At 38.5% G+C, this 15,970-nt stretch overlaps 1 protein-coding gene across 4 annotated transcripts in view; it reads right to left on the bottom strand.

The window, feature by feature from the left end:
• Window positions 1-1,944: 1,944 nt before the first annotated feature.
• The window catches only part of CNOT4 (CCR4-NOT transcription complex subunit 4), a 120,313-nt gene continuing 106,287 nt past the window's right edge, over window positions 1,945-15,970 (bottom strand). For 2 of the 4 annotated variants that reach the window (XM_006186098.2, XM_006186097.2), the window contains exons 11-12: window positions 5,051-5,263; window positions 1,945-4,364 (exon numbers count right to left, since the gene is read on the bottom strand). In XM_006186098.2, the coding sequence (XP_006186160.1) occupies window positions 4,063-4,364; window positions 5,051-5,263 (515 nt within the window). In that variant the 3' untranslated portion in view covers window positions 1,945-4,062. The remainder of the gene's footprint in view (window positions 4,365-5,050; window positions 5,264-15,970) is intronic. The other 2 variants (XM_006186099.2, XM_006186100.2) reach the window with 1 other exon arrangement.

Here is a 15,970-nt window from a genome sequence, read left to right on the forward strand (position 1 = left end):
CCACACTTTTCCCAAGAGGGCAGATATTTGGGGACAATTTCTGGAGAGAAAAAGACTCACAACAGGGATTAAGTAAATATATTCAAAATGAATTCAGAGACCACCACTACAGGTCAGTACAGCCACGACAGCCAGACCCTTAGTCTTTAGGCTAGCCACGTAAGACTCTTCTCTATGGAATCTGACCAGACCAGGAGAAAAAGCCTAAAACACGGACAGTAGGGGTTCCCCAAAACAGAGCTCATCCATGTCTTCGAACCATGAAGTTCAAAGTTGGCTTGTCTTCATGTTTACAAAACTTCCTATCAGCTTTTTAGTTTTTTTCACGAGCAGATATCAAGGATTATCAGGGGTCTGAGAAGCCTCTAATACGGAAGATAGAAATCAAAGCAAACCAACTTAGAGAAATAAAATGCAAGAATAAAACTATAAACAAAGTTGAGATAAAACTTCCTAGAAAGAAGAGCAAAAGACACAGATGAGAAATTGGAAAAAAGAAAAGGAGAAAGAAAGTCCAGAAGATCTGATATTTAAAAAAGGGAATTTTTAGAAAGGGAGAACAGTAGAAAAATAATTCTAGGAAATTCGCTAGTGAAGTAAGACAAGGAAATTTCTCAGAACCGAAGGAGATGAGTCACCAGATTTTAAAAACCTAGTGTGGGTCCATGGTGTCCAGCACAACGAATTAAAATAGACACACACCAGAGAACACAGAAGACACAATTTCTACAAGCTTCCAGAGAGGGAGACAAAAGGGTTCCATATAAAGGGTCAGAGATGCTTTGGATTTTTTAAGCAAGAGACAATAGAGTAATGCTTTCAAAATTCTAAGGGAAAAAACACCTACAACTTACAGTCTTCTATACACCTTCTATCAACTGAAAGAGAATGTTTTCAGATATGGAAATTACTGAAATATTTATCTTCCCCACACATTTCTCAAGAAGTTACTGGAGGATGTCACTCCAACAAAATTAGATAAGAAAAAAGAAAAAGACTAGGATGTGGCATATAGGAATATAGGGGGGAAAAACCCAAGAAAGGAGAGAGGTGAAAGAAAATACTAGGAAAGTCAGCTGTGCACCAGATCCAAGTATCGTGAACCAAGAGACAGACACGGAGGGCTGTCAGTACCAAGATTCCCACGGCTGTTACACCAGCAGAATGCCTGTCAGTCTGGTCCAGGTTCTTTTCTGTACTTATCTGATTTTGACCAAACTTAATGAAATTTCTGTTCTCCCCACCATGCCCTAGTGAATTGATCAGCTGACACTTATTTTAAACCACCCTACTTCCACCGGCTGTGCTTTGATCGACTCCAGAGGACTGGAGGGAAGCCATGGTGAGCTAAGACACAGGCAACAGACAGCAGTCCACTGTTTGAGACAGTGTCTCCGCCAGACATCTAGGATCAGGCTCACGACAGCCCTGTCTGATGCCCTGACTGCAGTGGACCCTCTTCTCCAGGATTCACTCATGACCTTCCACAGATTCCTACAGAATTGGCTTTTACAAATTATCTGAGAAGCTAAAGACAAACTATGACCTAGAGAATCTATTCAATTTATCTTCTAAAAGCCTTGATCTGATAGTGACAACATTGCCCTTGCCTTACACAGCTAGGGTTTGGTTTTCTACTCAGCTTTTTAAAACAAAACAATGCATTATTCAGGAATACCTACGTAAGTGGCAAAAAAGAAAGACTAGCACAGAAATCAAGATAATGGTTATTTGTGGATGGCAAGGAAAGAAAAGGAAATAAAATTGGAAAGGGACAGATGGGAGGTCTTTCAAGATGTTATAGGTTCTATTTTCAACTTGGGTGGTAGGTGCACAGGTTTTTATTGTTTTATTATTCTTTAAATGATATTTATTTGTTTTATAAGGTCTTCTGTACGTATGACTCATTTAACATACACACAATCATAGCACCACCGGGCAAAGTAGAATTTCCCTCCTTTTACATTTTTATTGATACACCAGAGTCAGGAATATCCAACCACCAACCCCCAAAGCCTTGATTACAATCCACTGCCACATGATGTTACTTGTGTGTCAGGCCACCACTTTGCAGTCCAATGTGAAGATTCAGGAGACCGAAGCAAAGCCTACAGACCGAAGAAAGCCAACACTTTATGGTCTTCTTCCCTCTATCACAACATTTTGGTTATTTTTAAAAAAAAAACAATTTGCTATTCACCCAGTCAACATCTATTTGTGGGGACATTTACTTCAGACAGTCTGCTTTACATTTTTCAAGAACCACGTTAAAAATTTGCGGGAGGGTAGCAAATTGAAGTACAGAGTAAAAATGAGGAGAAAAATCAATCTGAAAGCACAGAATTTGTGATCTAAGCGATCTCCTTAATTCATCCTACAAAGATCCCCTTAATGGATGTAGCTGAAAATATGCCAACTCCAACTTTAGACTTCTGAATGTAATCCAAACTGCACAGATTCCTAGAAATCTTGTCCCCTCTTTTGGTCAGTGGTGTGCCCATCTCTCCATCATTAGGTACTCCCAGAATGGTTGGCCATGAAAGATTTATCTGTGGGTTTCCTACATCAGTGCTTCCTTCTCTCTTTCCCATGGAGGCACCCACACGAGGTGCTGCTACTTGCATGGCACGCTGGCTGCTGGCCCCGCCAGGTCTCCCCAAGACAACCACCATCTCAGCACAACACAGCCTGTCTGCTCCTTCGTGGCACAAGAAGGCTGGCACACACAACAGCACAAAGAAGAATCTTCTACTGAGAGCCACTGGAAGAGGAACACTTGAGAATAAGATGGGCTGATCTTCAGACATCAACAACTGACAATAAAATGAATTTTCTTTTCTTATTTCTTCTCAGCCATCCTCCCTATTGTTGCAGATGTAAAATCAGTGGAAACAACTGATGCCTGTTACCACAAAATGGTTCAAACTGACATGCAGTAAAATGGAAAAACAAAAACAAAAACAAAAACAACCCAAGGGTCATCATCAAGTTTTCTGTTTTATTTAAGATTTTAGTTTTAATTCTGAAGAAAGAGGTACATTTCCTTTTTTTTTTAGTTTTAGCATCAGGTTATAACCAGGTTTCTGTTTTCTTTTCTCCTGTCTTTTCAATACTGCACAAACGTCCAGAAACTACAGGGTTAAGTAAAAGCTGCAGGCAAGGAGGTCAGAGATTTTGCTCCTGATGATCAGATGGCCCCAGAGCAGTGCTATCTCAGAGTGCCCTTAGTCAGGTGGATTTAAGGTAAAAGAAAAAAAGATTCTGACAGAGGAGAAAGATCGAAGAAATCACTTACATTTCAGCTCTTATATTATGCATAGGTATTAAATCTGTGAATACTTTTTTTCTTTAAAACATTTAAATTTACTTTAAATCTAAAGCCAAAAATTTTTTCCCCTTTAAAAAAAGTCACTTCTTCCCTCCTTATAAACTCTTTAGCAATAGGCCAGTCACTACTACACAATTTGTCTTTCCATCAACTTCCAATAAATTCTTTTGCTTAACAACACAATCAAGTCCTCTCCATCAACTTACCAAAATAATAAAAATTAAATTAAAAGCGTTTTCCTTGCAATAGTGATAAGCTGAATATAAGATGGACGCCAGGACCACGGCTTCCCCCCATGCATTTAGCAATCTCATTTCAATTAACCTGGTTTTCAAACTTCCACAGTTGATAATACATTTACTTCACCTTTCCTATAGATTAATCGTCATTTTCTGCTAAGCAGATTATGTCATTATTATGCGCAACAGACAAACAGTAATTTTCTAAGTATCGAGACTGCCCTTTGATTTCTTTTTTTTCCTCCTTAAAAAGGCATTTTTAGAAAACATTCAACAGTGTCACTCAAATGCTGGATCAACAGAAACTCTTACAATAAAAAAAAAAAGATGGTAATGACCCTGTGATCGCATTGCCTCTGGGGATAGGGAGAAAAAAAACTGATCAGGAACTGGATTCTTCAGAACATAAGAGATGAGAAGGGAGCTGTGGGCGGGCTGAGAGGGAGAAACAGGGTGGGACAAATCCTGCATTTTCTAATGAATTCTCCTCTTTCCCTAATGGCGGTCCAGTGTTGAACTCTGTAGTAAATCTGTGGGGGTTTTGCTGGGGGGTCTGAAGGCTGTCTGAAAGCCTGGGGGTGGGGAGTGGAAGCTGGAAGGATTTGAAGGAGGAGGGTAGGGGTTCCAACTGGCTCTGTGCAGAGGGATCTGTGTGCTGAAGGGGGCGCTGTGGTGGGTCTGTGATGGAGCGGCACTGGGGCCGTCCATCTCTGTGAGGGCCTGAAGGGATTTTAGCCAGTGTGGAGGATTGTCATCTTGAAGAGAGTCTAAACTGTTTCCTGAAGATGCTGGAATACCTAAGGAGAGAAAAGAAAACAAGAGGGAAAATGATGAGTTTGTGCAGAGAGAATAACAAATTTGTCAAACAAAATTTTTTTAAGGTGATTAGTTTATCCAGAAAAGAAACACAGAAGAAATTACAATTTTAAACTCCTTCCAAATAAGACCTTCTTGGTCTCATGTTCCTTTTATACTCCACCCACCATGACCACGATTCACAGACCCATGCCTCCTCTTCAACTAGACACACACTGTCCCCTAGTGTCACACAGGGGCAGAGTTGCAGAAATGAGTCCCCAGAATTGCACGACGATATTTCCCAACTGTGCTTCTCCTTCTCTAGGAGGGACACACAAACAAGATAGCCTTATAATAGAGAGCTTTATTTTTCAAAGTGGAGTATGTTCCTTTAAGAGGGTTAAGTCAGAGCCTTTTGTACTTGGAGGCCTACACAGCACACACGTGCTGTCAGACGTCAGCACCTACTCACGCCAGAAGAAGCAACCTAGTTACCAAACGCCTTAGTACACAACTAGCCCAACAGCTGGCTAAGCCTACACGACTCTGGAGAACGCAACAAGCTACTACACGTTTGTGGCTTTGGGAAAAGAAGATTTCGTTGAAGACACCTCTGTTTTCTGTTAATCTGTGCTAAAAACCAAACTGATGGCAGTCAGTGGAGCTGAAGGAGTGAGAAAGTTACCTGTGATGATGGCTGGGTCTGTCCAGCTGCCAGGGCTGTCCCAACTCAGGCTGTCGGTGGTGGCAGTGTTGGACGTTGGTGCACTGTGGTTGGCGTTGGAGGGGGAGGAAGAATTGGGCAGTCCACCAAAGTTGATGTTAATGTTGGGTAGAAGTGCCCTTAGCCCGTCCTGCCATTCCTTCATATTTAAACTCTCTACAGAACTGCTGTTGTCTGGGAGATTTACCAACAAAAAAATGAAAGATAAAAAAAAAAATAAAAAGCTGACGTTAGAAACATATGTTGTTCTTTAGTGGTTAAGTGGGAGAAGTATTATTCTTTCTTTATTGAGCATTTAAAGTGGGTTGTCCTAGCAAGATAAACTTGGGTAGGATTTTGCTCGTGAGCTCAGAGCCCCTGAAGGAAGTCCTTGAAAACTTGTTCAAGGGTCAGGAGAGGGAGCTTCTTGTCCTTCTTACAGCCTCTTCAACATTTTGCACTTGTAAGTCAATAATCCAGTTTAAAGACTCAATGCTCCAAAGCACAATTTAGTTCCAGCTACATTATGAAGTTTCAGTTAGTGGAGCATTTGGCCAGCCAAGCTGATTTACTCTATTAAAAAAAGCAAGCCTGTAAAGTTCAGTACAGGAGCTTATTTTTGAGCCCATTAAATGAGAGAAGAGTCATTTTATGAAGAATAAACATAAGCCAATAGAAAAAGAAAAATAATTACGTTCTTCCTGATTATAAAACTGGTCATGTATTTCAGAGGAGAAAGGCAGTAATGAATAGGCTTCTGAATTTGAAAAGAGGATTTCTGCACTCGTCACAAAGGCCCAGGAGGCAAGGGCGAAGCTACCTTTCAGGTGGAGTCATTTCCAGCAGTCTGCCTACTCTGTCCTTACAGTTCTCCCGATCGTTTAAAACACAAGTCCCGGAGTCCTACACTGAGTTCTCTGGTTCTGTTATGAACAGCATCAAACATCCTAAGACGCTATCAACGTAAAAAGGCTTTTCATCCATTGTGACTAAACTCACTTGGCCTACTACCGTCCAGAATCCATACAGTATATAACAAATTGGTTGTGGAGAAAGGAGTAAAGTGTAACCACTACGCAGAATAATTGTTTTATTGAAAATAGGAATGTAGGTCAGACTACCAACCGCGGTTTTTGAGAAGAGCATAGAAAATTATTTCTGGCTCTACAGAACTCATGAGCAATCTCCATTCATGACGACGACAACAACGACAATGATATTCTATTGGGTACAGTCTATTCTATTTGGTGAATTCAGAATTTTCTTTTTATAATTTTTCCTTTGCACCAATCAGTCATCTATGGCAAATTGTATCATGCTTCAGCAAGTGAAACTTTTAACCCTATTGACGTTACTTACAAAGAGAGAAAAAAAAACTACAACCAAATGCAACAAGTCGTCTCTGAATTTACTGTATTCCATTGTGTAAGAAGTATCAGTACACCTGGTTCAGAACACATTTTATCAAAGAAGAAATTACGGTTAAAATTCTGCCAGTTTGCTGGTAGCCTAACACCCAGTCCATAACAAGTTGATCATCTCACACTAAGCAAATGGACGAGTCTGGTTTTTAGCAACAACAGCAACAAAAATTATTTTAAAATGTATGTGTTAAGGCTGCTGAGATAAAAGTCAAAGCAACTGTTTACTGAATGCCTACAGTGTGCAAAGAAGGCAGAGCACTTAGGCCATGAGTCCTGAGCTTAAAGTCTAGGTGGGTGAGACAGCACAATATGGGAAAAGCTCAACAACCACAATCTGAAAGAGCAACAGAAGAAATGTCACGGGGCTGTACAGGCTTAACAATGCTATGAAAGCATGGTAAAAAGAGGCCAGTTAGGCACACGTCTGGAACCGTGCTGGGGGCTGACGAAGAGTTGCAGTGGTTCCTTCGTGGAGCTAAGTTACTACGTAGACGCCCTGAGCCAGAAAAGACCATGACAAGTTGAAACTATATTCGGCATTTAAACATAACACTAAATGAGTCCAACTACTTACTAGAAAATACATATAAAGACGCATAAGCAATGACTTTATTAAAAACTAAAATTAAACTGTGTTCCAACATCAGGCTGTTCACAGAAAATCATAAAGCAGGAAAAGATGAATGGCTTAGTCAAGAGCACACATCATAGTGGCCAAGTGGATTTCTTCCCTTTCTGTTCCTCGGATTCACTGCAGTATGTTAATTATTATACAGTGCAAAACTTTGCTATGGATGGCAAGGCTGTGGGAAAATCTGCTCTTTTTAAAAAAATTTTTTTTTAATTTATTTTTTAGGGGGGAGGTAATTAGGTTTACTTATTTATTTTTTTTTAGAACCCAGGACCTCACGTACGCTAAGCATGTGCTCTACCACTTGAGCTATACCCTCCCCAAATCTGCTCCTTTTGATAAATTGCCACTGGCAGAGTTCTTCCTGGTTTGCATAAAATCTTCACCTAAGAGAACAATTTTCAAATTGGTTTCACAGACTGCAAAACCACCTCAAGAGCCACTGGGGAGGAAGTTAAGGGGACAGGGTACTAGGGCAACACATCTCTTCCCACCTCCTGATTTCATCTATTTCACAGTTTAGAGTACTATGTAAGACTGCATTTGAAAAACAAGATATGCTGCTAAGAGTGAAGACCGAAGATCCATGTATAATGACAACACGGTGAGATAAAACACACTTAAGAGGAAACCCAAAACAAAAGGCTATCCCAAGTTTTTGTTTCCTCTAATACAATTCATACCAGGTCTGGATTTTGTCTCCTCTTGGAATTCTCCCCTCTGCCTTCTTTTTGGTATCCCCGCAACAAGGTCTTTTCATTATAAACACAGTCTATTAATTAAACTAGCTAGATGCAACTAAATTCACAAACCCACCAATCCCCGCTTTCATGCTCGGGCAGGCACAACTGCCCCACATACTCGGCCCTGATCCTCAGGCTACTCCATTCTCTGCAGTCCCTAGTGCCAGAGACCTCTTCTTGTTAAATTTCTGTTAGCAGTTAAACCTACCCCAGCTAGGGAGGAGTCACTGAGAGTTCTAGCCACAAAATATTCCTGAGTTTACTGTGCTCTTCAGTTTTTAATCCTTATCTAATGGCTACTCCCCAAAACCTCACTCTGCAACCTGATCTTGTTTTCTGAAAAGCTCTTATCTTCCTTTTCTTCACTGCTGTCTTTTACAGTTCAAAGTCAGAGGCTCTCTCTTTAGGTAGGTTACTTAGTGAAACGAATCTTTCTTGGTACAAGAAGTTGTACATCAGAGATCTAGTTCCCATTATGGTTACTCCTTGACAGCTAGACTCTCAAATATTCATGCATTTTTAGAAGGACACACAGTACAACATATCTCAGCCACTCTACCCATCTCTACCCTGTTAGATATTATTTCCTTTGAGTTTGGGGATGGAGTCAATCTCCGTCAGTAAATGGTTTCAAGAAAATCTAAACTTTCTCAAACCTCAGCATATTTCTAAGCAACTCAAATATAAACAAATTATGCTTGTCCTATATATAAAACCAAACTTTGATGAACACACAAAATTTCTCCTGAGAACTTTAAAGAAAATCTTCATGAAATACTGTATTTTAGGACAACCACAAAAATCACTTCATTAACCAAAATTTTCAGGGAAAATGACCACTATGTGAATGAATTCTTTCAAATAGATTTATAAAATAAATTTGTTTATGAAAAAGTTATTCTACTTAAACAAAAAGAACTGACCCTGAAATTTCTAGGATTGTGCTTACTATAAAAGGTAAGATAGACCACTACTGCAGAGCAGATTTGCTGGGGCACAAAATCTTAAGGATTTAATAGACTTGAAACAGATTAAATTAAGCGAAAAATTCTAAGAACTCAAATGAAAAGAGTTCTGAGAACAGAAGAACTTGAACAAAGTATTAACAAAAAATAGTCAAAATTTATTCCCACTGACAGAAGGAAGTAGAAATGACAAACAGGAAGAGAGGCCATGCAGATCAGCTAAATATGATTTAGGCTTTCTGGACTCTGTCTTTGCTTCCTGCCTTTCTCCTTGTCTAGAATGCTTTCCTGATCTCTTTAATTAATTTTTACTCAATTTTCCAAAAGTTTGTCTTCCACTCAGATCATTCCAGATGACAGCACTGCGGTCAGCACCGCACTCATCTGGCAGCAAACTGTGCTGTGACACCCAGTACACCCTTACGTGTACTCACATCTGAAACTCTACTGAAAGGCCCGCAAGAAGGTATTTTATACATTCTTGAGCATGCAGCTCAGTGTCTGAGAAACTTGACATGCTTCAAGATATCTGCTGAATCAAAGGTCAACTTGAGAGGAGCTGAAAAACCACTGTCTTCTCAAAAGCCTATTTAATTCGTATCTGTATAATCAAACCATTCTCTCAAAAGAGATGCAAATCTTGCTGAAAGCAGAAATCAGCTAAATTTGGGGGTCCAAAAGGCCTCTCTAAATAGGCCACTAACATGTTTTCAATAGTGCTTGAAATGCCAAAACACAAGCAAATACAATTTTTAAAATCAAATGCACCAAAATTATTTAAATAAGGAATGCTTTTCAAAAAGATATTCTAATAGTATGTGTGGAGGATCGTGAACAGGACTATCAGCGATATCCTACCCACCTTCCTGCTCTCGACACTACTCATTCACTCACTATGCACTCTGTGTACGTGATCACCTTAGCACCAACAACCCAATGAGCTGGAGACTGAGCAGACTCCGGCAGTTCAAAGAGTTTGCCAAAGGTTATAGAGTTAAGAGAGTTGAAGTCAGTAATCAAACCCAATCTGACTCCAAAATGTTTGTTCTCACCACCAAGCCCACCACCAACCAGCCCCTGTCCTGGCAGGACTCATGGGCCAGGAGAAGGGGAGGGCGGACATGTTTAAATAAGTACACCACGTGATAATAAATGCTGTTCTGGGGTGAACAAAGTCCTGTGGGGCATAAAGAAGAAAAAACAATTCTGCCATTCCACATGCAGGATAAATGATGACTAGAGAAGCTCAGGGGAAGGGAAAGGGCATTCGACAAAGAACAGTGAGCAGCAGAAGCAGCTAATCACAAAATACAGTAGGAACAGGGCACAATATAAGCAGATGTGTTTTGCACTATGTGTACTTTCCTAGAGAAAGATCTTTTAGAATGTTCTTACAAGGATCTAAGAAGGCAAAATCTATTTTAAAGGGGGGGATACCTATGGAAAGATGTCTCTAAATAAAGCTGTATATAGAACAAGAAAAAGTAAACTTAAGAATTAATGTAGAAGATAAATACACTCTCAGAAGCATTATATACTAGATTAGATGGAACCTGAGCTAGAATATACAAGCAAGAGAACTAAATGATGGGGAGGGACTAAAATCCAACATAAGAAATTTATAAAATCTGAAACTGGAAGCTCGGATGAGAGCATTTAAGTGAGCACAAAGACTGAGGACTACGAACAAAAGCCCTGCGAGGACATTCAAAGATGACGGAGGGACTTTATCACACAGGAGAGGATGTATAGATCCACCAGAAAATGATTTCACCAAAGCAAATTATAAAACTGCAGAGACACGGAGGATGTCAACCACCCGGATGTCAACCACCATTAGATCTCTCAGCTCTAAATCTGCTGGAAGAAAATAAACCTGATAAAATCCACTTCCTGACCACCTCTTTCCCAAGGTTTATTAAGGAGGGGAACTTTTACTCTGGACTTCTGACCAACAAAGAACTAGTTGGGTGTTTCAAATATATAATAGAAGCCCTAAGAGTATGTGATGTAATTTTAAGACTTTAAGAAGCAAGGAATTAGAATAACTAGACCTGAGTTTTTGAATGGCTGGGATCCTAGCTATTTTTGCGATCACTACAGTGTATTGCATTCACCTGTTCACATATTAGTTTTTTTTTTTTTTTAACCAGACTGCAAGCTCCTCCAGGAAAGGGCCTTGATTTAATCCTCTTTGTATATAGTGATAGTTCCTGAACTTGAACCTCAAGAGGTTTTTAATGATTCCTAAATGAACAGCCCTGAACATCTGTTTCCAGATTTTTTGAGAACACAGCTTTCCAAAGATGAAAAAAAAAAAAAAGGTTAGGTCATGGTGGTCCCACGGTTCTAGGAAGCAGTGATTCATAGGCCATAGAAGACGCTAAAGCATGACATTCTGACAATGCAATAAATAATTCTAATAAGGAAAATAAATTGGGGAGAAATCTGAAGAAATTGTTGCACAGGGAGAATCTCATGGGATAAGATTTCAAAGGTTTTCTAAGAATAACCTACCTGCAGATAAGCGTATCATAATCCTTCAGGATTAAAATCAGAATCCATAACGATCTGAAGAATGCTGAAGGCAAGAAAAAGCTAAGTTTGGAACAGGAGAAAATTAGGAAAAGCCACTGCTCAGCCTGCCATAATGTTGTGTCCTGAGAAAAGCCAGAGCTATGTAGTTCCATCTTTATTTTGCTTCCTTCCAACTTCTCTACAAAAGAGCATGATCCTCAAACTAGAAAGGACAGATTGAGCAACGTGGAGAAGAAAACTGTAAGTCAGAAGAGATGTAAAGACAGTAAAAGAACATGTACTCAATTTAAATGAGTTTAAAATCTCTAGGTGCCAAATGGATTCTAACACAGGGTATTAATCCTCACAGATGTGATTGTAGAACCTTGCTAAGAGAAGTGCTGGAAAAGGAAGAAAAGGCAGACTCTAGAAGCTACGTGCTTATAATAAGGTGAGTTCCTGTGAAAATTCAGAAACAGATTAGAAGCTGGATGCTTCCTTCAGAAATGAATACGATGGGTTCAGCAAGCACTGCTCTACTGCTTGCATTTGGGGTGTTTTGCCTGAGAAACAACACATAGCATTTGGGCTAAACCCTCAGCTCCCTTCCAAATGAAATACATAGGAAGTTAAACTTGAACTCTGAGATGGAACAAGCAGTCATGGAGGCAGCTTCTACTGACAGTTGTTTTCCACTGGAAATGTCCTCCTTCTAAACCCCATGGTCCATTTCCTTTCCTCTTCTGTTGCCTGCCCATCAAAGACTTTGCAGCTAAACTCCATTCCCATCCCATTGACACATCAACCCCATACAACAAATGGTACACAGTGATCAATGAGAGCCAAAATGCACTTCCATAAAGAAGCAATCACAACAAAGTAATTTATTTTTTGGACAGGCTTTCTAGGATGTCCAAGTATAATACTTTGAACTCAGCAGTTTCTGCAAAGTTTTCTAATGGTAACCATTTGGTATAAGACAGTAAAGTATGGCATGGATTATAGCAGAGTTTAGATGAATTTTCACAGAACGTAAGATACTGTATGTTAGCCTAAAAGTTCCTGAGATAGTGCTTGGCTCATCTGTGACTCTGTGCTTTTTATTATACTTAACAACACCCATAAAGTTTATTTAAATATGCAAACAGCCAATTCTAGAGATGACGGAATCAATAATTAAAACTAGAACTATTCTTAAATTAAAATTCTTAAATTCTTTACACAAATGTTATTAATAATGATACTAATAACACTTATCTATCACTTTATAATCACATAGTTCTTTCATACAATAAACTTGTAAGATGGTAATACACAAACAGGGTACACTCTAACTACATCAAATCCAAACACATAAAACTTAACAGGTATACATTCAGATTTTAAGAAATGCATTAGGAAAGTGTAGAATGGAAGAGATCTAACTAACCAGTCAGTGTATGAAAAAAGGTTTAGTGGTTTCACTTGTAATATTTGATATACAACTGGGTAATGGAACTTCTAAAAAGCTAACATTAAAATCATGTAAAAAGATGTGAAATGTCTAAATTAGCGATTGTATGACAATGAGCAAATCACAAATGATAACCACTCTGAACCTCAGTTTCCTCATTTACAAAATAGGGATGATATCTACCCCACGGAATATTTTTATTACAAAAACTGTGTAAACTGTAAAGGAATGTACAATATTAGTAATAAGAATAGTTTTAATGAAAAAGTAGATCATCTAATCATATCTGGATTATTAACATCTGAGCTTCATATTTTAAGAAAGGCAGTCACTGGCATGTCAAAATATGCGTAGAAGAGACCTGGACTACAGAGAGAACTAGAGACCATGATAAGTATAAAAGGTTAAAAGAACTAAGGATGTGGCATGTATATCTAGAAGTTACTAGACAAGCGAGAACTGCCTTCACATATTTGACAAGAAGCATAAATGGGAAAAAGATTTTGGTTTAACGAAGAGAAAAAAATCCTCTAACAATTATAAGTTCCCTAAAGAGAGCTCCCCACTTAGGAAAGTATTAAGCTCCCAAAACAGCTCTTCATTATCCACACAGACTTCTGGGAAATAAGGTATTTATTTATAGAGACTTTCTGAATTGTGTGTGTATATATATATATATATATATCCCTCTGTTTGGGGGAAGATGTACAAATACTTATGTGTGTGTGTGTAGCTCTGTTTTAGGGTAAGATGTACAAATGATACATACATTTGTATCACAAATCAGAAATCAGAAGTAAAAAAAGTGCTGGTTAGGCGAAATGTTTTAAAGTTTGTGTGTGGAGGGAGGGAGCAGGGTGGCCTTGGGAAACTAAGGAACAGTCAAGAGCTGAGTTTCCAGAGTTCAGAGGTAAAGAAGATAGAAGAGGAGTAATCAAGGAGTGGTGAGGGGAATCTTAACACTGAACTGAATGCCACAGTTCAACCAAGAGGTAAGGTAATTCATGTGCAAATGAATCTGATTCATATTTTCAAAAGTCCAGATTTAACAAAGTAGATCCAGGCTTTGCAGACCTCCACAAATAGACACTAACATCACCCGCTTAACTATTAGTTTTCATTCAACATTTATTCAGTATCTACTCTGTATCATTTTCTCTGCTATAACCTTCTGCAGCAGCTTCCTTAAAGTCACACTGTTCTGCTTGTTCAATGGATCACTGGAGTCTGGCTACTCTGAACAAAGCAGTGACAGCTTTTGATTGTTTAGTGCCAATAAACATTTTTATAAGCTCCTCTTCAGGCTTGCATGCAGACCTATATATTTTGCTGCCTATGTAGTGAATACCATACGGTTTTGCCTATTGAAATTCTTAAGATTTTTGATGTTCATAATTTTCCAAATTAAAAGATTTCTAAATTTTCTAAAAGTTACTAAAAATACCAAAGCCAGTTTTTATTACTAAATCTAAATGAAATAGCTATGGGTTCAATCATGGTGATAAACATTTCCAACCCAACAGACCAAGCATATATCTTTAAGAGTTCTTTCTCACTATACTATTTACACAAACCAGAGATATTCATTAAAGTTTGTTTTGAGGTTGTTTTATAAATAAACATTTGATTTTCCAAACACGAATGTAAATTTGAAACAATTATTTTAGCTATGTGAAAAGTATGTTTAAAAATTAAGACTATTTTGCGTTTTCTTCCTTCTTACTATCTATTCACACACTGGGGAAAATAAAATTTTTTTGCTTCCAATTTTCAAATGATGCCTCAATTTAAAAGGAATTAGTCCTAGTAAGAAGGCACCCTTTCCAGACTTACAAAAGATGATACTCTTAAGGGAAGAGCACTGCAAAAGACCCTGATGAATTCAAAGATCTATATGCTCACCATCAGTTCACCAAGGGGCCTTAGTTTAAAATCATTTAAAATAGATATTTATTTGAGTGTTCATCCTTAGCTGATTTATTATAGTTCAATTTGGAAAAGACTGACAGAGGTGATCTTGACAGAAACAATTCTCAATCACTGTTGAGTCTTAACTGTGAAGAAAGGAAGGTAGGAAGGAAAGCAGGAAGGAGGATCAGATGAAAACAGTCTCAAATATAAATCAGAAACTACAATTCCTATTTCACCATGTGCTGGAGCTTTATATTGAATTAGAACTAACAATTTTGTGGAAAAAATTAGTTCTATTAAAAATCACACATATTTGTGAAACACTGAATTTGAGTAATATTGTCTAGACTATTTAGTGATTTTTAAAGAGCTAGAATAACTTAGAAGTTGGGGAAAGTGATAACACCAATCTTACAATGTCAAAAGTCTATCAATTTGACATTTGTTACTCAATCTACTCCAAACGCAGTTTGTGCTTTCTGCTTAAGTGTGCTGTTTTGACTTAAAAGAGAAGAAAAAAATAATACGATTCCTTAAAAGCAAAAGCTAGTTGGAACTAAGACTAGTACTGAGAAGGTAACTGGAAGGTAGCTGATCAGAGACTCTGAGTAAACACTCAGCAGCCCGATAGAGAGCGTGCTTTCTCCTTTGAAAAGGGAAAAAAGGCAGGCCTGTCAGGGATCCTGCAGGGGAATTATACAGGGAGCGCACATTAAGATCTACTCAAGACCTTCCCCTCTAACTGTGGTAAGTTACACAGAGAAAGAAAAGATTTCTTCTTTATCCAAATAAACAGAAACTGGAGAGAGGTCAGCACAAGCTATCTGAGTACGACTCATGGTGGTCAAGAATTAACACCTGAAACTATAACACAAAGGTTGCAGAGCTGTATGCATTTACTTGGAGATTATGTAAGATCTTTGCTTATTTTAGTAACAGGCTCCATTCCAGTCACCTACCATTAAAATACGGGTGTGGTCTTGCAGCACTAACTACACTAAGACTCAAGAAATGTCATTAGTATCTGAGACTCTATTCGTGAATGTTAGCAGTTCACGTATAAAAACAAAAACGAACAAAACCCCCCCAATACCTGGCGGCAAATCATACTCTAAGTGAGGGATGAAGGGACAGGGCATATCAGTAATCCACAGTCATAAATTTTAATAAAAACTTGTATTTTTAATAGAGAAAACATAACTGGAACAATGGTATGTAGCCCAAAACTCAGCTTAAGGCCAGCAGAAACCCTCCTACT

This window comes from Camelus ferus, chromosome 7 (assembly GCF_009834535.1).
Source record: "Camelus ferus isolate YT-003-E chromosome 7, BCGSAC_Cfer_1.0, whole genome shotgun sequence".
Taxonomy (NCBI): Eukaryota; Metazoa; Chordata; class Mammalia; order Artiodactyla; family Camelidae; genus Camelus; species Camelus ferus.